Source organism: Centropristis striata, chromosome 9 (genome assembly GCF_030273125.1).
Source record: "Centropristis striata isolate RG_2023a ecotype Rhode Island chromosome 9, C.striata_1.0, whole genome shotgun sequence".
Classification (NCBI taxonomy): domain Eukaryota; kingdom Metazoa; phylum Chordata; class Actinopteri; order Perciformes; family Serranidae; genus Centropristis; species Centropristis striata.
The window spans coordinates 32269641-32294335 of record NC_081525.1 but is presented as its reverse complement, the minus strand read 5'-3'; the positions used below and the strand labels follow the sequence as shown (position 1 = coordinate 32294335).

Genomic DNA, 24695 nt, shown 5'->3' with positions numbered 1-24695 from the left:
ATTCCCTCAGTCTTTTTTGTCATAATATGCATGTATTATGTGCAAGATCTTTTATTCTATTTAATTTTTTAAAGTGTTAAACATTTCGAATGAGAAACCACAAAAGCTTAATTTCGTCCATTTTATAATATAAGGCTTTGTCCATCAGACCATCATCTTTACTGCACAGCTCTGCCACCATGTGGACACTCACGTTAACTGCAAAAAATATGAAAATGAAGTAATTGATTTGCCAAAATTGTATCCCAGTGTCTGCCCAACTTCCTTGTGGATGAGAATAAACAAGTGAGATATTTTCATTATGAGGTGGACTGATTCCAGTCTGAAAATGTTATTGCTTTAAATTAAATGTTAGAACCTTGAGGTCTTATCATATTATTGTTAATCCGTTTTTATTTTTTTACTCTTTAATCCTATTTTTACATTTGATTTCTATACAAATGTATTGCTTATGTTTCCTTATACCCTTCTTTCTATATTAAATTATTCTTTTATTTTTCAAGTTTTACACTGCTTTGATTTAACTTTAAATTGTGTTACTTTATCTCTGAATGGAACTTTATTATATTGTGTTGCTTTAACTCGAATAAGGTCGTCCTGTTGAGGGTGGTGAGAGTTCAGATGATCCCCTCACATACCAGGTGAAAGGCCAACAGTCACTCCATCACAGGGCTGACACATGTAGACAGACAAGCACTCACACTTATATTAACGGCTACATGGCCAATTCCCTCATTCGGCATGACACAGAAGCATCCAGAGATACAGAGAGAGCACATTCAGGCTTCACACAGAAAGATCTTACTTACCTCTGCCCTGCATTCTAACTTCACACACCAAACAGCTCTAAATACTAAAAGGTAAAAACATCTTTGCAGCATGAAGCAAATAACACCATAGGACACACTATCAGATTCCTTATAGATATTTTATTTACGGGGGAAAATGTACAAACAGTGAGATTGAACAGCGTGATGTACTGATGGCAGACGCCTCTGGGTTAGTAGTCAGGTGATGACTTGTGGCTTTTGTCAACGAGCTCCTTGTCGGCGGTGTTATAGTGGTACCAGGGGCCGTCTCCCTTTGCCCTCATGTGTCGTCGCACCTCCAGCTGCTGCAGTCTATTGATGACAAACAGGCAGGGAATTATTGACAATATGCTACAGAAAGGGAAGACGAGTCAAACCAATGACGTCTCTCTTCAGTCAAACCTTGTACACTGAATATCTCACAGAAACATGTCTGATGGTTATATGCTACCGCTCAAAAGTTTGGACACACCTTCTCCTTTAATGAATATTCTTTATTTCTATTATATTTTCTTCATTGAAGATTAAAATTTTTTTTTTAATCTGAACTATGATGGAACACATGGAATTATGTAGTAAACGATAAACATGTTACACAAACCAGAATATCTTTTATATTTTACATTCTTCAAAGTAGCCCCCTCTTGCTTTGATGGTCTCACACACATTACGAAGGCAAAAAATTCCACAATTTAACTCTTGACAACCTGCGACTGAAAACCATTCCAGGTGATCGCCTCATGAATCTGACTGAGGACAGAAATGTGTAAAGCTGTGTAAAACATATTCTGGTTTGTTTCACACTTTTTCTGCAACATAATTCCATATGTCTTCTTTCATAATTTTGATGTCTTCAGTATTAATCTACATGTTTAACTTACAGGGGTCTTCAAATGAACTAATTCAATGGTAGAAATAAAAAGATTCCACAAAATTGTTGGGCTGCTCCCTTATAATGCATTCATACTTGTTGCATCACAAGAACCAATACATCACTACCAAGTTGATGCCTAAATTCTGAAAACATGACAGTACTTGACTTTTTAAAAGTAACACATGTAGCATCATTTTCACTGGTGTTGGAATAGATGACATTTCTAGCATCACAAATTCCATAAAAATCAGTACAAGTTTTGATCTGACTGCCAACTTCAATATAAGAAAAAAAGTCATCTTTTTCGTCTTGATTCTAAAACGTAAATCAATCTCTGTTGCTGAAGATGTTTAAGGACAGTTAGAAACATCTTCATGAGCCTGTATCATTCTGGTCTTCATGCCTGAGACAGTATTTTACCACAGAGGCAACAACATAAACCACCGGTACTAAAACTCACCTCATGTCTGCCTTCTCTTTTTCTATTTGGAGAATAGCCATCATCTTTTCGTAGTCTTTCACGGGAGTATTATACAGGTTCCGTTCAATGAACCTGGTGATGGGGTGCTGCCATGACACACAAGATAAACAGGGTTTTTGGCATTTTTATTTGAACACAGACTGCTGCTTTATTGTAAATTAGTGCATGTGTAATGAGTGCCAAGTTAACAATCACAGATTTTTTATTTAAATTAAGAAATCAATTAGTTGAACAATTACTGTGACATTAGTCGCTTCAGATAAAAGTGTCTGCTAAATGACACTGTAGATTGTAGATTTTACATGAGATGCTTCAGTAGTTACGTACCTTGTAGTACTCCCAGTATTCAGGTTCGTAGCCCTCAGGAGTTTCAACCAGCTCTGCCTCACCTTCACAACACATCACAACACAATCACACTCAGTTCAAATTCTCATGCAACGTCTTTTGATTTACTCATTAAACATCTTTAAGTTATAAAAAATGATGAACTGATCAAAGTAAAAAAGTGAAATGCACAAAAAGCCTAGAAGAAATCTCCTCACTTACCGATGAAGACATTCACACATGTGACAATAATAGCCACAGGAATGCCGGTCAGCAGGGTGTAAAAATACTGAGAAGCAAAATGAGAAGAGAAAATTAAATATTTAAAATGGTGATGTTGTTCTGCATGAGGAGTGACCAATACTGGAGGCCTAACGAAGCCAACATGTTAGTAATAATTGTTACTTCGACACAAATGTAGCTGAAAGTTTATGCATTGCATTGATTTACTTTTATTGGACTTCAATTCAGGGTTTGTAGAGCATTTTAAAAGTAAAATTCAAACAAAATGTTCGGTTCACTGTATAAATGTAATTGCAACAAATAAAGTTTGCAGAAATAATTTATACCCACGGCAATCAATGTATATTGTCACTTTGTTTGTTGTACAACTCTTCCTAAGGTGTGAAACATGTTATTTATTATGTGGATTCAATAAGTAAATTCCAGCAGTTCTTAATAGTGGTGCAAATGCATCCAAGGATACAACTTTAAAAAATGACGGGGGGCTAAATATTAAATTAAAGGCTTTTAATATCCCTGTCAAAAGCATAGGTAAAGCAGGGCTTAACTTCAGTGTAACATGGCTGTTTATGAAGACTGCCTTCGAGATTTGTCAGGATTACAGAAAAATGAATGAGACAATGTTACAGTACTCACCAGTAAGTTCATAAATCTTGTGTCATAGAATTTACTGGGTCCGATGGTAAACATTTTCTTCTTTCCATGACCCCAACGAACGGCCACTGCAAGAAAAGGCAGGGGAAAGTGTCTGACTCTTGACCATGTATTTCACAATTAAAAGATGGATGTTTGTTTGACATTGTATTGAGGTCATGATACAAGACTAGACTAGACTGATTGATAATGATTAGAAATGATTATCCAAAATGCTAATGATCACTCCTCAAATGTGTCTTCTTATCAGAAAATCAGGGATAGGCAATATAGAAGAAAAAAAAAATCACCATCATGATCGTTACCACAGATTTATCTCAATATAACTATATTATGATATCTATTAAGGTAAACATAATTGTGTGGTAAACTGTCAAGTTAAGATATTCACATTGGAAAGAAACACTGACAAAAGTGCTTTACAAAGACACAAATAAATAATAGACAGAAATAAATAGGAGCATATTAGTGAATTAAAAATACGGAGAATATCTTGAAAACAAGATATCAAACACAGAACTACACAAACAACAAACCCAAATACTTACAAATAAATCATTAACTGGCAAAAGAAAAGTGATGGGACTCTTTAAAAGGTTTCTAAGCAACGTTATACCCTGTTGAACCAAATTGATTTTATGGTGTTGTGGTGTCTACAAATACAGTGTAAATACATTTCCCTGATATTTAATTTTACATTACACAAGTTGGTAAAATTAGGTGTATAATGTGTGTTTAATTTTTTTTTAAAGTATGAGTAATTTGACAAACATATGAGGAGATGATATTGGTATTCAACTGCTATGAAACATCTATTACAAAGGCTACAACATACTATTTATTGAAAATAAAGATGGTTTAAAAATGTTGTAGCTCACAAATAAGAATGAGCAGCTACTCGTGACTATTGAAGTATGTTAAAATAATCTGTTATTCTGTCTCTGTGGGTGGGGGTCACTATCTGTTGACGTACGTCACTGTCTATGCGTGTGTAATTCATTAATTGTGTATGTAACCTCTCTGTGCATTCATAGATTAATCATGCAAGATGCTTTGCTACAATGATCATGTGCTAATATTGTTTTAAAACTATGATTACTCTAAATAAATTTAAGATATATAATACATTTATTCCATCTGCTTAACCTTCCTGTGCCCTACTTTATGTTTTATATTTTATTATTTGTTGCAATATCTGTGTCTCCAATAACATCTCTGCAGGTCATATCAAGTCAGGAGTTTGTGTTTTGAAAGTTTTGTTCCAGGTCAGGTCACGGACATGGTGTGCTGAGCAGAAAGATAACGGTCTTCTCTGCTTGGTGACATGACGTGTCCACATATTGAATAAACTAGCAAATCTGCGGATTGAAATTGAAATTAAACCTCTGTTAGGTTATAAAAAAGGGTTCAGGGAAAGTAGATGGCGTTCAGCGTCATGAACTGACCAGCCTTTGTGTAATCAGGGGCGTGTGGATTGAACCCAGAGACTCTGTAAACGGCACATTTCTTGACGTTTGTTTGTTGTAATAAAATGAAGCTAAACTGAGAACTCGGACGTCTCCTGCTCATCAAACGATCAAATCAAACGATCGGTCCAGATAAATAGGTGAACATTTGTGTTGGAGTCAGATAATTTGATTTTAAAGGTTTCCTCAATGCATTTCTCAACATAGCTCACAGATAAGATAAGAATGTGCAGCTACTTGTAACTATTGAAGCACCGACCTACTTTGTAGGCTTTGTTGACAGCAGGACAAACGCTGCCTGCTAGCTAATATTAGCAAGCTAACAAGTCCCGATACAAGGTCATAAGAACAGACGGCCACCTTTAGGCTCAAACTCCTCACTCCTTCAACTACCAGTGTCTCTTACCTGTATCTGTCCGCGGGATTGCTCGAGTGAGCAAATTTGCGGCATTATTTCCAGATTTCAGAGGACTGCGTCTGGCTGCAAAAGCAGCTACAGACCTGAGAAGGCTCATGCCCACCATCTCTACTGAGAAACGACCGCTCAACAACACGGTCCCTGATTGGTTGATGAAAGAGCCAAGCGGAAACCACCATCTTTAATATGGGTAGATACATTTAAATGCATTGTAATTTATTGGAATTATTATGTAAAACATGTATAAACAAGTTAAAACATAAATATGTATCAATAACTGAAAAATAAAATCATTTAAAATATATGTTTTTGGTGTACAGGAATGCATGATGGGTATTGTGATCAAAGGAAATGAATTGGCGGACAAATGTGCAAAGGAAGCAACAAAAAGGATTAATATTGATATCGGGGTTCCATTTAGTAAAACAGAAGTGAAAACTATAATCAAGTGCAAATTGAAAGGAAGGTGGCAAAAGCAGTGGGAAGAAGAGAGAAAAGGAAGGTGGTTATATAGAATTCAAAGAAAAGTAGGTGTGATGAGAAGCGTGGGGAGAACACGAAAAGAGGAAACAATAATATCCAGATTAAGATTGGGTCATACAGCATTAAACAGTACACTATTTAAAATGGGAAAACGCAATTCGGGAAGATGTCAATATTGTAATGAAGAAGAAAATTTAGAACATGTGATGCTTTATTGTCAGAAGTATGATCAGGAGAGAAGGGAACTGATATTGAACCTTAAAGAAATTAAGTTGAACTTTGATTTACGGGATCTTTTACAAAGAAGTTCAGAGGAGAAATGTTATTCCTTTTTGTTACAGTATTTTAGGAGAACAAGATTAATAGAGAGAATATAATTTATGTACTTTCTCCTTTTTTTTTTTTTAAATTAATTGATTAATTTATTTTTATTATTATTATTTTATTATTATTTAGTTAAACTCAGGAATGTGTAAAGTCCCGGTCCACACTCCATATCAGTAGGTGGCGGTAATACACCAAAAAGTTGTTTGTCAACCGCCATAAAACAACACAAAGAAGAAGAAGAAGATGGGTATTGTGGGAAGGACGAACGGCAAAGATGGCGGCGTCCTCATCGGCAGGACGCGTTTTGACTCTTTGCAAGCAGTTTCAAAATGTTTTTAGGATATCTTCGGCGATAAACACTCAGCAATGTGCTGCTGCTGCTGCTGTGACCAGATACCAGCCTCAACTTTACAGGTAAGCCGCTGTTTCAGTCAGTGAAACACGACATGTTGGGTGTCGTTAACGTGAACGTGTTCACAGCCAGCTAACACCTCAGTGACAGTTTGTCTTGACCTCAATAAAAAGCAATAAATACTAATAACTAAATAAACTGTCACAATTAATAAAGGTAAGTATCTTCGAGTTTTAAATGCATGATGCTATCTGCAGACATTTGTTAAATTAATCCGTTGACATTGGATAAACGTAGAGACTAGGGCTGGGCGATATCGACCAAAAGTTCAGTTGAAAAAGAATATCGTCACCCTGTTAAAATAATCGCCTAACTAATTTTTTCAAGTTTTGCAGGAAACACAAAAAACTTCACCAAAAGTGTAACATATGACATTTATTGATCATTTCACTCAAAAAGGATGTAACAAAGGATGGCTATTGGCATAGTAATAACACTGTGTGTGTTTTTTAAACATGCCTTTTTGACTTAAGCAAGCTATGGTAACACTTTATTTTGAAGGTGTCTACATAAGAGTCACACAAGCCTGTCAGAAACATGACATGACAAGTATCATGAGCATTAATGTTACTTCAAAGTGTCATTAATGTTCTAAATCATTGTGTTTACTGTACTGTACTGTAGTTAAAGACAGGAAGTCATCACAGGCTACAACTAACGGAAGCCCATGCTGAACATGAAACCTTTTAAAGTGTCTCTTTATTATGAGATGATGTGCCATAATAATTATGAGATTCTAAGTTATTTATTTGAGAAAGTTTCTCATAGACTCAGATTTGTTTTCATCAAAAAAGTAAAGACCCTTTAAGTCATTATCATGGGAAACAATGAAATAATATATGAAATAATAACTTAGTACCTCAACATAAAAGCTTCAGCTTTTACTAGCATACTAACTCATTATTATGAGATACTAAGACATTACAAGATAAGTCACTTATTATTTTCAGTCAAGTCATTATTTGGAAAAAGCATTATTTTGCATTATAATGACTTGCAGGATCAATTATGTAAAATCACATTGGCAGAAATGGCCTCCCATACTAATATTCTAAATATACTGATGTTTTTCAGAAAATAACATGCATTTTTTTCCAGACAAAGCTTTGTAAAGTGAGACCCAGAAGCTCCTTTATTTATTTCCATTAACCCCAAAATGGCAATTACCAATTGCTAGTACTCTTTTCTGTTTTGAAGTTATTTGGCTCTTGGTATTTTACACACACAATAGTCTAACATCTGTTGTTACTTTATGATCCTTTCATTATGTTTTAATGTGTCAAAGTTTTTCTAACAATATTTTAAGAGAAACCTTATACACTTGTTTCAGATTTACTTAAAAACAAGCACTTTGTCATTTAGGGTGAATAATCCTTTTTTAAGTCTTGTTATATTAATTTATTTTGTACCCAGCAGGGAAAAGTCTCCGCTCGCTGCCCTGTCTTGGTTCAGTCCCACCAGCTCTGTGGGTCAGTGTCGAGCCCTGCACACAACCATCAGCAGGAGAGGGCTGGACGAGTTCTTTGACTTTCCTGACAACTGGGGAGAGGACAAGGTGAAGTCAGGTAAAACATTTTCTAGCATTCAGCAATCTCATGCCTCCACAATGGTCTGCTTGTTGCTTTTTAAATACAAATTTGTTTGAACATTTTTTAGGTGCACCATGGACTGCCAAACAACTGAGAACAAAGAGCAATGAAGATTTACACAAACTTTGGTAAGCACTGTTGAGATCACACAGGTGCTTCACACTGTTTTAACATGTTTCAGGTGTGTGTAACCCTCTCGCTCTGTCGCAGGTACATGCTGTTAAAAGAAAAGAACATGCTGCTCACACTTGAACAGGAAGCAAAAAGACAAAGGGTTCAAATGCCGAGTCCAGAAAGAATCAGGAAGGTTGGTATGATATCAAAGTGACATGTCAGCCATTATTTTATTTGACAGATCAGCTTTGTGGTATGCAGGGTTTGTGGGTGTTATTTATGTTGAGGTCGTAGCCCTGACTGAGATTATTCTTGCTGTCTTCTTCCTCTCAGGTTGAGCGGTCGATGATCAGACTGGAGACGGTGGTGCAGGAGAGAGAGAGTGCACTGCGACTGCTGCAGACAGGACAGGAGAAAGGCAGACCAGGAGCCTGGAGGAGGAACTTATTTGGACATGTCTTCTGGTGAGGGCCGATTCACCGTATATGTTATATCACATGGAGAAATGTCTATGAAATGTCATCACTGATGTACTCTTGTTTTCTTTCTGTCAGGTATCGATTCAAAGAGTATGCTATTCCTTGGTACATGAACAAAAGCTATAAGCGAAAGAAGTTCTTCACACCCAATTTTGTTGAACCACACATAAGGTAAGGCATAGTGCTCTTTTTATATAGTGCAAAGGGTGTTTTAGTCGATTTAAAAGGTGTGTGTGTGTGAAGAGTTTAACCCTAAATTATGCAGTTATATTCCTGTTCTCTTACATTAAAACAAAATGTTGATTTATTCCCGTTTACATATTTTTCTGTCTTGCAGGCTGCGCATTGAGAAGCGACTTCGAGAGAGGGCCAGAGAACGCAACTATAAGAAAGAAACTCAGTCCAAACTCAAGGAGAGGTTTCCTCAAATGAAAGTCTCATCATGAAATTTCAAGAGCACATTTTACAGTTAAGGAGTTTTGGCCAGCTGTGAGCCTGAAAAATGTCTGAATTTATCTCCTGAGTTAATATGAATACTTGCATCTGAATCGGCTCATGTCATGTAACTGAAGGTGGTTTGAAACAGTTGTATTATGTGGAATATGAGTGTATTTGTGCAGCTCTTATTTGATAAATTATGCCACGTCACCCTGAAATGTTTTTTCGCTGTTTCTATTAAAACGCACGTCATGTATTGACTTTTCCTCATGTTAAATTGTCCATAAAATTGTTTCTTAAGTTTTCTTTTAAAAACCCAGTACATTATTGTTGCATATCTTTAAACTACTTATATGAAACCTATATTTATATTAACATTACATCTAATGACACTGTACTGTTAAATATAGCTGATGCAGATTTACCAAACTTCCAGAAAACCAGTTCTGATAGTCGGTGTATGCTGCCTTCTTAGGAAGTCAGAAACCAACTTGTGGCAAGTCAAACATCTCAAATCTAAAGATCTGACTTTATTTGTACTTTCTGCAAAGCAAAATAGGACTAAAAAAGAAATGGACTTGTCCTGAGAGGGCTCAAAAGTCTGACAATATATGAAAAAGCTTCTTACCCGAGCTTTAAGGATTGGATTATTTTTTTTAAATGTTAATGCAAATTTACACTAATGTAATACAGGAAACATGCAAAAGTGAATTATACTTTTATCACACACTCATTTAACAAAAACAGATTTTATTAACCAAGACCATATGTAGCCAATGACAAGCAAAGTGAAAATTAAATACAGATTTATTTGAGTTGACAATAAGCAGAGGCAGGAGCTGACTGGCCTTTGCTTCTGATGAGTTAACTTACTACACAAAAAATAAAAGGCTCATGAACAGAAGATATTTTGCACCTCAAACCGTGGGGTTGTTCCTCCAAATACACATCACCCAAATTTACCTTGTCAATATTCTGCAGAAACCTTGCACGGAAAATGTTTCTCATGTTTATCCATATTGATAAAAAAAAACTTGATTTAGGTCCTACACACTTTTCATCATCCCACTGTCTAAATTGAGACAGTAGGTTCAAGATCCAACATTTTCAGTTCCAGAAACTTTTTAAAGATGCAAGGTTTCCACAAAACTCCCAACAATCTAAAAAATAAGGCAACAGACTGACTGCAATGACATACACAAAGGAACTTAAACCCCATTTCATCCTGGTGACAATTTGCTTTGTAGATGTTTGCCTGATTTTCACAATAAAATCCGAGACAGGCGGTGTGTGGACAAACTCAATTCTCTTTTTTTAAAACAAGTCATACAAAACATTAGCAATCATCCGTGGGTGTTCCTGAGTCCAGGGTCAGAGGTGAACGACTCATGATGTTCAGCTTGTGGCAAAAAAGTAATGAGAGGGTGGGCATCAAATCAAGGGCACTTCCTGTCTACACACTGCTTTCCTCCCTCTTCGTACTCCTGTTTGGAGATCCACATCTGCTGGAAGGTTCCCTGGGAGACAGAGAAACAAATAAGAATAAATGAGTAGGAGAGGCAGGAATACACACACACACACAACTAAAAGACACAGTTGATAAGCAAATTGGATGTGTGAATACAGTTCTCATGCATTTTGTCACCACTTTCATCAAATTACAGGTATATAATAATAAATTACAGGGTCCAATTTTCAACAAAAATATGCCTTTTTCCCCCTAAAAACAAAAAAAAAACCCAAGTCCACCTATGTTATCCTGCATTTCCAGTGCAAAGCAAATTTTGTTTTTCCTTTAGCAAACCTTGAGGTCAGTACTTGGTACTGGGCCTCAGCAGAGGTTTCAAGTGAACTTAGCCGATACTAAAAAGTGGAGTTAAAACACTGCAGACCACTGATCGGTTTAAAGAAAATCATCACCAGCAGAACCTGGTAGATCCTGCACAAACATATGAGTTTAAAGTAACCTTGCTGTTGTTAACAGTGACTCTAGGATCACTGTGGTATATTGTGCAACGTTTCAGCTGACCATAGAGATAAACTCAAAACTTTCTTTTTAAATCTCTGCAAGAGGAGCACTATGGCTTAAAGAACCAAGAGCCTTTTGCTCCTATGGAGAAAAACATTTGCTCGTGGCTGCTTCATGGTTCAGGACCATCATAAAGAAAATATATTTTTATAATATTCAAGTAAATATGTATAAGTTTTATCAGCTGTGTCCTTACGAGTGATGCCAGGATGGAGCCTCCTATCCAGGCACTGAACCGGCGCTCCACTGTAGTGTTGTTGGCGATCAGCTTCAGTCTCATACTCTGCAAAACACAGGCAACGTTGTTATATATATGTATACGTTTAAAGATGTGCTTAAGATCAGAAATTACGCATTAATCAATACTTCTAGTGTGAATTGAAATCAAATTTAGCTGCAGTCATAAGATAACAAATTTAATCAGACTGTGTGGGGTATTAACTCACCGGGGGGGTTTTCTGAGACAGTTCTCTGTTCAGTCGATCTGTGAAGCCCTGAATGAGCGTGTTTCCTCCGGTCACCACCACACTGCCGTATAGACCCTGAGAAACAAAGTCAAAAGGTTCAGCAACTTTCTTTTGTTCAAGCATTGCTTAAGTCATTCATTTCAAATAAGGAGCCTCATTTAAAAGGATGAAGTTAAACTCAAGTCCAGGTCCCAAAGTCCAGAGAGAAGAAAAAACTCTAACGCATGTTTAAAACATGTAGGTAATCACCGGCCGGATGTCGATGTCACACATTCCCACGCTGGTCGTCACCACGTGGCCGACTCCCAGCATGGTGTTTCCAGACAGGCCCTGAAGTGATCAAAACAAATTCATTCATAACACATAAAAAGCAACACACTTTAAACAACCGTTCATGACAGAGCTTTCCTCATTTAAAGCAGTATGTTGGGCAGTTTTGTCTGAAACATATTAAAGCACACACCTTGGCATTAGACGGGTCGAACAGCCCCTCTGGTATCTTGAGCCTCTCAGCTCCAAAGTCACAGTTGTAGCCGTTGGGGAGCTCATAGTGCACTGTGGGCATCTGGGCAGCAACCCTGATTAGAGAGAGAGAGAGAGAGAGAGAGTGAGAGTGAGAGTGAGAGTGAGAGTGAGAGTGAGAGTGAGAGTGAGTAACCTGTGAGTTATTTCATTTGGGATAATATTTAAAACCTTCAGAAGAGAGTTACTTTTAGCATTAAATCTCAATGAGCTAAGTGTCAAAGTAAATGTCAACATAACTGACAGATTAAAGAGTAAATAATGCTCTTACTGTTCATCATATGGCGAGTCTGACACCTGCAGCACAGATGCCTGGAAGTCCTGGATCACACACTGCAAACATTACAAAAAGGCAAGTTGGCACAAATTCGGTACAGCAAATACCAACCAAATCAACATTTCCTATTTTACTGTTTAAGTCTATGAGTCTGCTGCTTACGTTACACATGTAGTTGTGCCATGATCGGGTAACTTGAGGTAGTTTCTCTTTTTTCTTCCAGCTGGCTGGTGATCCCTCTCGCACGCCATCCTGTAATGACAAACGATGTGGCTGACATTGTCTGGTTTGAACAATAAGAAAGAATACTGACTCTGTAGGCACATAACACACAGGAATGAGCAAAGCTTAATCTTCCTGATCAAATTTTAGGATTTGTTTTGTATTTGATTACAAACTTGAGATAGGCTTGTTCTTTATTAATCTGGTCCAACTGTTTTTTATAATATACAAATAATTAATAATAAATAAATAATTTATGTACATATGATGCATGTACATCAGCAAGAGAACAGAGCTAACATTATGATCACCCTATTTAAAAAAAAAATGAATGTTAATGCTTATCCAAACAGACAGTTAATCAAATCTACAGGGAACATTTGAAAATTTAAAAAAGGCCAAACAGGAAAAAAAATCACTACATCTCTGTATGAATGGATTTATTTTAACATTCAAAACACAACTTGACTGCCTTATTAAATGACCATATGTTCATTCAAGAGTATTGTAAGAAACCACCTTTATTCATCCTGCACATCACTGCCTCAGTAAAAATGTACTGTTTCACCTGAAATGAGTTTCTCTAAAACAATGTTCTCTTACCTTAGATGCAATCATGTAAGGGGGGATTATTTCAACATTTAACTCTTGAAATAGCTCCCGACACTGCATGCTCATGAAGTCTCCAGCCAGGGGTGATTTGACGATGCCTGTCAGAGACAAAAAAACAAACAAACATAACACATGACTTGAAGGAACACAGTGGATCTCTACCATGTCTACATATAATACAACGTCTCCATACTTTATTGAAACTTGATAAAAATCACTTAACAATAAATCGTATGTTGTTGCTTTAGAAAGGGCTTTAGTTTCAGCCTGATAAAGTAATTAAACGTTAACAGAAGTTTGTTATAACTAAACGTTGGCAGGCCTGAGATTCAAGCTCCAACCAGCAGATGGCGACATAAATCATAGAAGATAACAGATGCATCAAGTTTCAATTACTCCTCTTAGGTGAGTTATCCCCTCCTTGGTTTATATGTAAACTACGGATGCACTGATTGGGAAAATCAAAGTTCATACCAATGTTTAAAATACTAATCTGACTTTAACTGATACTGAAGCTGGTTTTTGTTGTTATTTAATCCACCTTTAGTGCCAGTGAAACAAATCTGTGCCTCTGTAATGGAAACCAAGCAGATAGATCACCATCTTATAATAAATAATCAATGATAATTGTTCACCTTGCTGCAGGACGTAGCCATCATGCACTGGAATAGCTGTGGTGTGTGTGGCTCCGCTGTCTAGGACCAAGCCTGTAGACCGCCCATTGGCAAAGCTGACACACTACGAGTTAAGGACATGTAATACAGTTCACAATACAATTATAAAAACAGTAAATGGTAAAATGGAATGACTCATTTTAGTTTAGTCTCCCATCCTTTTCTGGATGAAGTGAAATCGTAAAGGATACGCAGACAGCACAGCAGATTTGCAGAGGAAGAAGGCAGGAATGTTGTAATGTTCAAACATCAGCTCTGTTAGCTTCTCTCGTTTCGCTCGTGTGTTCCACTGCGGACACAAAACAGAAGATACATTATTGTCAGCATAGCACTGTTAAAACTTAAAATGTTTCCTCTTGAGGAGCAGAGGACCAGCGAAGGACAAAAAAGTAATGACTTATAATCCTAACATCAACATATCGACACCCTCTTAAAGGAACACTCCACCGTTTTTTCATATTAAAACATGTTATTCGGTCAAGTAAGACGAGTTGATACAGACCTCTTGCGTCTCAATGCGTGCACTCAATCGCCCTGGCACGCGGCGCCACTTGGCTAGCACTTAGCTTAGCCCAGTTCATTCATTAGGATCCAAACAGATGGACAGTTAGAAGCGACCAAACTCCTCCACGTTTTCCCTATTTAAATACAGCTACACGAGTAGTTAAACGACCAAGTATGGTGACACAAAATAAAACGTGCCGCTTTTCTAAGCAGATAAAAAGGATAACTATAATGTATGGCGGAATAGCACTTGGGAGCACTTCGACTCGGCGCAGTAATATCATCACTCCTGAAAAATCTTCTCCCCTCAGGAGTGATGATATTACTGCTTGACCGAATAACATGTTTTAATATGAAAAAACAGTGGAGTGTTCCTTTAAAACAAAGTCATTTTTCAGGTTTTTCTGGAGATTTTAGCAGAGGGGGCCAGCGGCATGAGATAGTAATTTAGGCAAAAAAAAAAAAAAAAAAAAAAAAAAAACAACCAAAAAGATATAGGCCATTGTTTTAGGAAGGTGACAATATGTGAATTATGGCTAAAATAAATATCTCAAGCTTCATATTTAAGACAGAACAAAGCTTTAAATCTGCCAGCATTTGCTGTTTGCTGATAAGTTTGAATAAACACTATTTGCTGACTCACTGAGGCTTCTGACATGAGCACCGGATGCAGACTGGGTTCAGACTTGAAGTGCATCTTGTAGGTGTGATCCAAAATGGCCTGGAAACTGTCCCAGTCCTCAACTGTAAAAGGGACAGAAGACAAAATAAGGACAGGGCTTGTTTAATGTCAAATTACTGTGGCAATTATGCAGGTGAAAACAAAGGACCAACAATCATCTGCGCTTAACATGAGAAAGCTAAGTCTGAGGAAATAATGTGCAGTTATTGGGAAAAAATGCAGGTGTTTTGAACTGAGAAAAATCCTTTTCTTTGCACATGTAGAAGTCCTAGCAGCTATGGTGTCAACATGTGTTTTTACTTTTATAACATGCACTCAGGAAAATTAACGTCACAAAAAATGTGTATCTTTCATCATCATCATCATTACTGGGTCAGATGAAGGAGAAAATAGAGCGATGATGAGCTTTTTTAGATAATAATTTGGGCATCAGGCACCAATGTTCCAGGTCAGCCCTCTGAGGGAGCCTGTGGTCCCAAAGTGCTGTTCTGCTGCAATTAAGATCGGTGTCATACTCGTCTCTAAATAGCCTCACAGCCAAACATCACTGGACCAGATTCTGATGAGCATCATCAGTTAGGTCAGTGCAGCAGAGCGCTCATTTCATATCCGCTGTCAGCAACACTACTGAGGTGACAGAAATCATACAAACTGGCAAAATTTGGAGAATTTGGGCTCTGTTAAATGCTTTGGACAAAGCGGAAATAATTTGACAATAACTTTATTGGTCAATAGAGAGGAAATTAATTTAACTATTTTTTTCAGATTGTGATTATATGTGATTTGCTGCCACTGACAGGTCTCTCAATTAAAACAAAAAAAATTACGGACTTTGGTGATGTGGTGAAGTAGTGAGAAAAGGGAGTTTCTACCATTGTTGTAATTGTATTCAGAATTTCCCGGTTAAAATGCCTTAGTGTTCATCTTTCTGTAAGTTTGTTACCGGAAGCCAAATTATCCACAGAAGCCTCCTCCTCTCAAAAACAAATGGAAGTATTTAAAATTAAATATAAAAAACCCCCGAATAAAGCAGTTTCATGCTAAAAAATCTGTATTTTTCTGACACTGCTCAGTGGACACAGGACTAATGTTTGCTCAGCTTGTTCCTCTGATAACATAAGATCCATACATCAGATCAAAAAACCTAGACTTAACAAATATTTGATTACTTAATAACTTTGAAGAGATGTGGAATATATATATATATATATATATATATATATATATATATGTATATATACATACATACATACACACATACAAATAACAGGGCAGAGAGAAAACTTTTTTTTTTAAATTGAGAATCTCAAATTGAAGCATTGAAAAATAATCCACAATCCAGCAGCGACTCTTTTTAAAATAACAGCTTCAGTTCTGCACCAAGGCAAGCTCTGGATATGTGACTCACATCTGTTTGAATGTCTGAAACATTAACAGGTTAGACAACAACAAACAAGGCTGGGAAAATATGATCATGAAGAGGGGTTTGCCTTCCACCGAGAGGACACTAGACAGGAGAGCTCATGATAATGAGATGCCTTGGTCTTCAAATAATCTCATAAAAATTCATGATGAACAGCAGTCATCTATACGTCAGTGGGGTTGTGATGAGTTCATCTACAAAGTCGGCTGTCAGACCAAAAAAAGTCTAATTATGGATATGGATCTAGCAGACAGGATTATAAATATTCATTGCAGGGTAAACATCACAGACCATGACATGAAAAAGGGTCATGCACTTACACACACACCCCTGTGTGTTCATATAGGCTGTAAACGCTGTTATAGCTCAGCAGTGCACAAGCACAGAACAGACAGCCTGGTCAGTCCCCAACTCTGACACAAAAACATGGCCGTTAAAAAAACAAATTGTTATTTGTATTTTAATGCATGAAAAAAAAATTATATGGTATGAGCCAACACTCACTCATGCCATTCTTGAGCGGAGACATGACCTCCATGCTCTCCCTGGGTACCCTCAGCTGGTTTGTATCAATATAGTAGGTGGTGCCACTCTGCTTGCTCTTTTCTCCATCCGTCTCCATGGGCGTGCTGCCATCCTCTCGGTCAAGAGTCACGCCTATCACCGTGGGGAAGTCCGCCTGAGCCGAAAGAGAAACAAAACGCAAACAACACAGGTCAGGACACATTCTCACACGCCCTGGTTTGTACATTTCAATCCTAAAATCACAAATTCATCAGGAGGATCAGCCCCACCCCAAACGCTGAAGACCAAATTTCCCATTAATGTGAAACTGAAGGTGAGGTAATGTTCTTCTGACTTGTTAAAGACAAAGTGTACAACTGTTTTGAAATGCTTAAAAAGTACCTGATTTCACTCGAATGATCTAGCTTGTGTCGACTAACTCTTGCACAAACAATGTCTGACTCACTACAGGCTTGTTATAGAGAGAAAAAGCACAGGTGGTACTAATAACATGAAGGAGGGCTCTTTTCTATTCAAGTATCCCAGTATGTCACAGCAGTTTGAAAGGAAGCCATGAAAAAGGCCTGTTACAGCAGCTCAGGGCAGACTAGAGATCATAGTTAGAGCTGAAATAAAATATCAATGATCTGTAATACATTCCATTAGATTATCCAACTAAAGTAATGTTTTCTAAATACTTTGGATTATTTATGGATCACCATACCAAAATCCAGTGATGGAAGAAGCGTGTATGACATATAAACTGTGAAAATACTCCACCACTACAAGTATATAATAATAAAAGTCCTGCATGTGTTATGAGCTGAATGTACTCAAAGTAAATGCACTCATGGTGGGGTAAAATACCATAAAAACAGAGGGACAATCATTAAGGAATTTGTTATATATATATATATATATATATATATATATATATATATATATATATATATATATATATATATATATATATATATATATATATATACATACACATACACACACACATATATATATATATATACATACATATATATGTACATACATATATATTATAGACTTTCAGTGATTCATTTAATTTTTGTTTATCAAAAAGAAGGAAAAAAAGAAAATTAATGGACGAGTTTGATAATCAATCATATATTTAAGTAATTATTTTAGGCAAAATTAATATAATAAACAATTGAATATGTCAGCTTGGGCTCTGAATATCTGTGACAGACTGTGAAAATAATTAGCTGGAACGATGATCGGAATCATTAGCATGATTTCTAAAGCATGTTTTCATAGCTTCTCTTTGAAAAAAAAACAAAAAACACGAGCTGTGACTACTCACATTAATGAGGTCACACTGATTGTGTGTCAGGAAGGACAATATTATATATGTAAACAGGAAGGTGGTGAGGTGGGGTGTTATGTAGTCAGGTTTAACATTATATGGCACATAGTGTTAAAGAAAAATGATTTTCATTACAGATGATTACCAGGTCATACAATACTGTGGTATTAGCATGAGGCCAATATTACAGAGATGACACAGATTAATGAGATCACAGCCATCAGTGTTTAACTCTCTAATTTCTCTTATCAAACTGATGTTTACACAATTTAAGATCTCCACCTGAAGTACAGATGAATCTAAACCTTGCAAGCGCTCTCTAGAATGATCTGAACTCAATTTATGCCGTCTGTCTCCAGGGTGACAGTCCTCATTTCTTGACATTGGCGAACCCCCAGAGGGAAGACGAAGATGCACAGAGGAAGAAAAGACACATAGTTAATCAGGTCATTTGAGCGATCCACTTACCTTGGGACAGTCTTCTCCTGCGTAGCCAGCTCTTACAGTGTATGAGCCAATGTCGAACACCAAAGCTCCCACCTCATCTGCAGAAAAGATTTGATATAAGTTGTCAAAAAGATCCATGTGAGAAGAAGCTCAGTACAGTTTACTTCATCTTCAAATCCTGTAGAATTTAGTACATAAAGACAATATTTTTTCACTCCCTCCTAAAAATGTTTAAATTCCCACAATATGCACCACCACACCAATTGCAAATAAACACAGATATTTATACCTAGGCCAGACATTAAACATTCCCATTCAACAACTTAGGCTGCAGCTGTGAGGTTGAGAAGACTTGTCTGGTATTCTTCCAGTAATGTTCATACATTACATTTTTGGTGATCTTTCCAAAGAGTATGCCACCAACCATAATAACAAGCTGGGACCAGGATAAAATGGCCCTTTTTGCACCAACAAAAGGAATTATCTTGAATGTAGGTCTGAAACTTCCATGTGTTTTGAACAGGTATCTGCACTCATCAGTCTTAATGGCCAATACCTGTGCTTTACCAATTAAAACTTATATGCATTAGCACTTTATAACAATGTGCTAAACTTAAACACAAAGGGACCAAATTTTTGCTGTTGCAGTGCCCAGACTGTGGAACAGCACCTGCCCCCCTCTATTGACACATTGGTCAACTTGAGTTGTTTTTAAATGTGCTTTTTAAATTAATTTAACTTTACTTGAATGTAGTGTGAATGTGCACCTTTGTCATTGAACAATTTGCAAAAGGAATTGAAATTGTCTGAGTTGATCACAATCGGTGAACTTAAATCGATTCTAAAGAATAAAGAAATAATTTCCCTTGGTCGGCGTGACTGCTCCTTATAGGTCTCTACTAAGGCTCCTTCAGTGTTGTTGTGATGGCTGTATTTGTATTTAAATGTTTATGATAACTGTGTTTAAATGTTGTAACTTGTTCTTGATTTCTTGAGGTTTTTTACATCTCAACTAGACTTTTACCTGGTTAAATAAAGGATATATATATATATATATATATATATATATATATATATATATATACCAATTTATGCAACTCTATGCTGCATGGCTTATTTGTTTGTTATGTCACATCACCATTCATTTACTAACTTGTAACAGCACCTCTTAACAATTTTATCAGGATCTTCATAACGACTGTTATATCTTATTTCTGCCCCATGTCTTGTTGCTGTCCAGCATATTTGCATGTGAAAAAAGGCTATAGTTATTAGAATTCGGAATTCCCTTTATTGTCATTGTTCAGAGTAACAAGTACCATTATATTAGTGACTGGCTGTGTTTTGTTTTGTTTATTTTACTGGACTCCGTTAATGTATTACTGTACTAATGTTTGCTGCTTCAAGGCTGGTAGGCACGGCTTGTTGTTGCTGTTGCTGCCTTTATGGGGTCTTGTTGTCCTCTGCAAATGTTAGACAGCCGCTTTTAAACATCTCGACAAAGGACTGCAGTTGGATTAGGCAGCTGGTTACATTGACATATTTATAGAAATTGTAATCAATGTGCGCTGTGCATATAAAAGTAAAAAACATCCAATTATAGCAAAGTTATAGTTAACGTTGACGGAACTGGATGTGTTCATGAGTTCGGCAAACCCACTTTCATTCATTTCCTTGCTAGCTAGCTAGCTCGGCGGCACTTGGGTTATATGATTGTTGTTTAAACAAACTAAGCTCTAGCCACAAGACGACATAGGCAAAGTGTTGATAATTTACACTTTCTTAGACGCGTGACGATCCTGATCAACGATGTTTGCAAGAATGTAACTTTAGTCCACCGCGGAGCTAAACGTTAGCACCGCTAGCCTAGCTAGCTAACTACATAGCAGGCTAAAGCTTCAAAACGGGACAACGTGGACAACAGTTCCGTTTATTTTAACTGTAAGGGCACACTCACCGCCTCCGTACACTCCGCCACTCATCGTTTAGATTATCTCAACGGCGACTTTACTTAATATAAGTTATTACAGCGGAATCACAACCGCGTAACGGTTAATCACAACAAAGGAAATCTGTTAGCATGGATCAATCTAACCGAGCGGGCGCCACACTGCGTCGAGGCGGCCGTCCAATCAGAATGCAGCACAGCGTCCTGAACTTCCGTTTCAGCTGTGACGTCAACATCAAGTACTTCCATGCTAAGGAGCGGACGTGGCCCTGCGCTCTTTATATCAACGTGAGTGGAAAACTGACCGATAAGTAGCATGAAACTTACTTTGAAAAATCAAATAGAATTGCAGATAATGTAAAAGCAGACTTTATAACAGCATGGGGATGTTAGTGATTGTTAACCTTGAGTCACGGTCGTTAAGACTATATGATTGACGCTGATCTCGTCGAGTGTCGCTTCATGCTGCAGAAGTAGCGACACTGACAAGCGGGATTCGGAATTAAAAAAATGCAAACGTGAAATTATTCTATTGGTTAATATTCAGCGATGCTGTCGTGTTAACGTTCTTATTATATAACAAATAACTTCCAAGTTTCGACAGCCTCGTGGTTGCATGTGTAACTGCGCATGTGCACAGGTTTGGCACGGTTGAGTAACTTGCTGACCTTATAGTTAAAGTCTGACAGGAGCTATGATTATATGATCCACAAACTATTTGAACGAAAGTGATACAACTCTCCGAAATTGAATTGTTATTTATAACTAGTCGCAGTGCTCATTCATATTCATGAACTTGTGGCTTTTGTGTTGTTTACTTTCTACTATAGATAGTTGTATAAAAGTTATATATACGATTACCATGCGTTTTCACAATTTGTTTCTTAAATATCAGAAAAATACGAAAAGAGCACAAGGTGACCTCTTCAAATTGCTTTTTTCAGTGTCACCAACAGAACAAAACCCAAATATATCAGTTTTATACCATCGAAGACTACGAAAAGCAGAAAATATTCCAACTTAAGGAGTTTGAATCAGTGAATTGTTCTTATTTTTATGCATTCTTGCAGGGGGAGTTGCAACAAAAAGCTCCTATTTATATACTAGCAGTCTCTGGTCACCACCTGTTGACTGTCCGCATTCCCTGTCGCACATGTTCACTGTATCCTGTGTTTGGCTTTAATGCAGCTGGTGCAATATTTTAGTTATTTATTAATTTAAAAATTAAAATTTAACTCCTGACCTCAGGAAGACAGAACTGGAGCTGAAATAACATAATAAGACAAGTAATTAATGCATTGACTGAAATTATAATAAAAGGGGAAACATTTTGATAATCAAGTAATTAAATCATTCGTCTGATTCTGTTTGTTTGTTTTTTTTACGTGAGAATTTGCAGATTTTATTTTGTTTTTGTAAGCTATGTTATTGAATTTAAAACTAAAAAAGAATCGTAATAGCCATTTTTATAAATCATTTTCTGAACATTATCAACTACACCATTGCTTGATAGATCTAAAAATAGAATCAACAGATGAATCAATTATGTGAATAATTGGACGTTGCAGCCCTGGACATATAAATGTTCTTTAAGCCTTCTTAAACTTGTAAAATAAAGTTATAACTCTGTTTACTTCCAGCACCCATGCAGCGCTGCCTCACCCTGACCTTCGCCCGGCACAGCAGGCTCCTATTAAGGAATAAATTTGCATCTGTCCACTGCCAACAGTCAGCAGCCATGTCAGGTCTCCTCATCAACCAGCCCAAATACTCCTGGCTGAAGGAGCTGGGCCTCTCTGAGGACAACCCTGGAGTTTACAACGGGAGCTGGGGAGGCAGCGGGGAGGTCATCACGTCATATTGCCCCGCCAACAATGAGCCTATTGCCAGAGTAACCCAGGCAACCATGGCGGAGTATGAAGAAACAGTCCAGAAGACAAAGGAGGCTTGGAAGATGTGGGCAGATATTCCTGCTCCAAAAAGAGGGGAGATTGTGAGGCAGATTGGAGATGCTCTTAGGAAGAAGATTAACGTCCTCGGAAGCCTGGTGTCTCTAGAAATGGGCAAGATCTACGTTGAGGGAGTGGGAGAGGTTCAGGAGTACGTTGATGTCTGTGATTATGCCGTTGGTCTGTCGAGAATGATCGGCGGGCCAATGCTGCCTTCAGAAAGGCCCGGGCACGCCCTGATCGAACAGTGGAACCCAGTTGGTCTTGTTGGCATCATTACTGCCTTCAACTTCCCTGTGGCTGTCTATGGCTGGAACAACGCCATCGCTCTGACCTGCGGCAACGTCTGTCTCTGGAAAGGAGCTCCAACAACGCCTCTCACAAGCGTAGCTGTTTCCAAGATTGTGGCCGAGGTGCTGGAAAAGAACAACCTGCCCGGTGCCATCTGCTCCATGACCTGCGGAGGTGCCGATATTGGCTCAGCCATGGCGAAGGACGAGCGGGTGGATCTGGTGTCGTTCACTGGTAGCACCCATGTCGGCAAGATGGTTGCCATGATGGTGCAGGAAAGGTTCGGCCGTAAGCTGCTGGAGCTCGGAGGAAACAACGCCATCATCGTGTTTGAGGACGCTGACCTGAATCTTGTGGTGCCCTCTGCTGTCTTTGCGTCTGTAGGAACCGCTGGCCAGCGCTGCACCACCACCAGGAGGCTGATGCTGCATGAGAGCGTTCACGACGCAGTGGTCGAGAGGGTCGCCAAGGCCTACAAACAAGTCCGCATCGGAGACCCCTGGGATCCCACCACCCTGTATGGGCCTCTGCACACCAAACAAGCTGTGGATCACTACCTGGCAGCTGTTGAGCAGGCCAAGCAGCAGGGTGGCACCGTGGTGTGCGGAGGAAAGGTGATGGACCGTCCTGGAAACTACGTGGAGCCCACCATCATCACAGGGCTGGCTCACGACGCTCCCATCGTCCACACGGAAACCTTTGTCCCCATCCTGTACGTCCTCAAGTTCAAGACAGAAGATGAGGCGTTCGCCTGGAACAACGAGGTGCAGCAGGGCCTGTCCAGCAGCATCTTCACCAAAGATATGGGTCGGGTTTTCCGCTGGCTGGGGCCCAAAGGATCCGACTGCGGCATCGTGAATGTCAACATTCCAACAAGTGGAGCTGAGATCGGAGGTGCCTTCGGTGGAGAGAAACACACAGGAGGTGGAAGAGAGTCCGGCAGTGACTCTTGGAAGCAGTACATGAGGCGTTCAACCTGCACGATAAACTACAGCAAGGATCTTCCTCTGGCCCAGGGAATCAAGTTTGAGTGAAGCCTCTGCTGGGTTGTTGTTTAAGCATTAGATAAATCCAAAAGGACAATACTAACTAATTAAGTGGCCGTTCAGATTCTTTCCTAACAAATGCTAGACATTCATCATTGCATTTTCACTTTCAGAAAGGTCAGTTGGACAAAATATGGAATCATTTTATTGTCTATGGCTGTAGCATCAGATTCATAGTGGTTTGAATTGTTTTGTGTTAAAGGTCAAATACTGTTCCCCCAAATGTTGGTGTGCACTTTTCTACTAGCACTTAGAAATGAATTTGAGTGCTAGATGACTGTACCAGATACTTTATACTGTTTAAAAATAAATCTGTGAATATTTTGGAAGAAAAACTGGAGTTGAAATTATTCATGTGAAGATTAAATCAACATAGCTCAAATAAAGGTTCAGAAGGTAGCTATTAAAACACTATTTGCATCTGCTTTACAGTATGAATATAATGCTTACATCTCACATTGTGCTTTCCAGATAAAACGATGAATAAAAGGCTTGATGTTGACGTGGACTTGATTGGCTTATTCTTAGTAAATTTTCAAAAATGGAAGAAGCAGTAGTTCCTAAAACCTGGACCAGTGAGACATTAACATCAGCACATGCATTATCGATTAGATAAATGTTTTCTCCAAACTTTTATTTAATTATTA

The 24695-nt window shown here is 38.0% G+C and overlaps 4 protein-coding genes across 4 annotated transcripts; 2 read left to right on the top strand and 2 right to left on the bottom strand.

Moving 5' to 3' along the window:
- Positions 1-914: 914 nt before the first annotated feature.
- On the bottom strand, positions 915-5420 carry ndufb5 (NADH:ubiquinone oxidoreductase subunit B5). The gene is made up of 6 exons (XM_059341344.1): positions 5259-5420; positions 3369-3454; positions 2712-2778; positions 2492-2553; positions 2144-2250; positions 915-1121 (listed from the first exon to the last, which is right to left on the bottom strand). The coding sequence occupies exons 1-6, from the start codon at positions 5374-5376 to the stop codon at positions 1001-1003; spliced, it is 561 nt and encodes a 186-aa protein (XP_059197327.1). The 5' UTR covers positions 5377-5420; the 3' UTR covers positions 915-1000.
- Positions 5421-6343: 923 nt separating this feature from the next.
- mrpl47 (mitochondrial ribosomal protein L47) lies at positions 6344-9389 on the top strand. The gene is made up of 7 exons (XM_059340971.1): positions 6344-6494; positions 7906-8057; positions 8149-8209; positions 8292-8388; positions 8529-8659; positions 8750-8845; positions 9012-9389. Exons 1-7 carry the CDS (start codon positions 6355-6357, stop codon positions 9118-9120), a joined length of 786 nt encoding a protein of 261 aa, XP_059196954.1. The 5' UTR covers positions 6344-6354; the 3' UTR covers positions 9121-9389.
- A 456-nt stretch (positions 9390-9845) lies between these two features.
- On the bottom strand, positions 9846-20988 carry actl6a (actin-like 6A). The gene is made up of 14 exons (XM_059340970.1): positions 20772-20988; positions 18836-18912; positions 17029-17203; positions 15063-15163; positions 14107-14204; positions 13877-13971; positions 13233-13339; positions 12570-12659; positions 12402-12463; positions 12072-12186; positions 11858-11938; positions 11588-11683; positions 11338-11424; positions 9846-10629 (listed from the first exon to the last, which is right to left on the bottom strand). Exons 1-14 carry the CDS (start codon positions 20794-20796, stop codon positions 10549-10551), a joined length of 1290 nt encoding a protein of 429 aa, XP_059196953.1. The 5' UTR covers positions 20797-20988; the 3' UTR covers positions 9846-10548.
- aldh7a1 (aldehyde dehydrogenase 7 family, member A1) lies at positions 20900-24550 on the top strand. The gene is made up of 2 exons (XM_059340969.1): positions 20900-21050; positions 22403-24550. The coding sequence occupies exon 2, from the start codon at positions 22408-22410 to the stop codon at positions 24034-24036; it is 1629 nt and encodes a 542-aa protein (XP_059196952.1). The 5' UTR covers positions 20900-21050; positions 22403-22407; the 3' UTR covers positions 24037-24550.
- The last annotated feature ends 145 nt before the right edge of the window (positions 24551-24695 follow it).

What these genes read in the sequence shown, in the direction of transcription:
- ndufb5 (XM_059341344.1), bottom strand. Translation starts at nt 5,376, where the DNA reads ATGGTGGGCATGAGCCTTCTCAGGTCTGTAGCTGCTTTTGCAGCCAGA. An exon ending in ATGTGTGAATGTCTTCATCG is followed by an intron (nt 2,554 to 2,711) that starts GTAAGTGAGGAG and finishes TGTGTTGTGAAG; the next exon opens with GTGAGGCAGAGCTGGTTGAA. An exon ending in AAAGAGAAGGCAGACATGAG is followed by an intron (nt 1,122 to 2,143) that starts GTGAGTTTTAGT and finishes TGTCATCAATAG; the next exon opens with ACTGCAGCAGCTGGAGGTGC.
- mrpl47 (XM_059340971.1), top strand. Translation starts at nt 6,355, where the DNA reads ATGGCGGCGTCCTCATCGGCAGGACGCGTTTTGACTCTTTGCAAGCAG. An exon ending in AGAGGACAAGGTGAAGTCAG is followed by an intron (nt 8,058 to 8,148) that starts GTAAAACATTTT and finishes AACATTTTTTAG; the next exon opens with GTGCACCATGGACTGCCAAA. An exon ending in GAAGATTTACACAAACTTTG is followed by an intron (nt 8,210 to 8,291) that starts GTAAGCACTGTT and finishes GCTCTGTCGCAG; the next exon opens with GTACATGCTGTTAAAAGAAA.
- actl6a (XM_059340970.1), bottom strand. Translation starts at nt 20,796, where the DNA reads ATGAGTGGCGGAGTGTACGGAGGCG. An exon ending in TGCTCATGTCAGAAGCCTCA is followed by an intron (nt 14,205 to 15,062) that starts GTGAGTCAGCAA and finishes TTGTGTCCGCAG; the next exon opens with TGGAACACACGAGCGAAACG. An exon ending in AAATCTGCTGTGCTGTCTGC is followed by an intron (nt 13,972 to 14,106) that starts GTATCCTTTACG and finishes GTAGTGTGTCAG; the next exon opens with CTTTGCCAATGGGCGGTCTA.
- aldh7a1 (XM_059340969.1), top strand. Translation starts at nt 22,408, where the DNA reads ATGCAGCGCTGCCTCACCCTGACCTTCGCCCGGCACAGCAGGCTCCTA.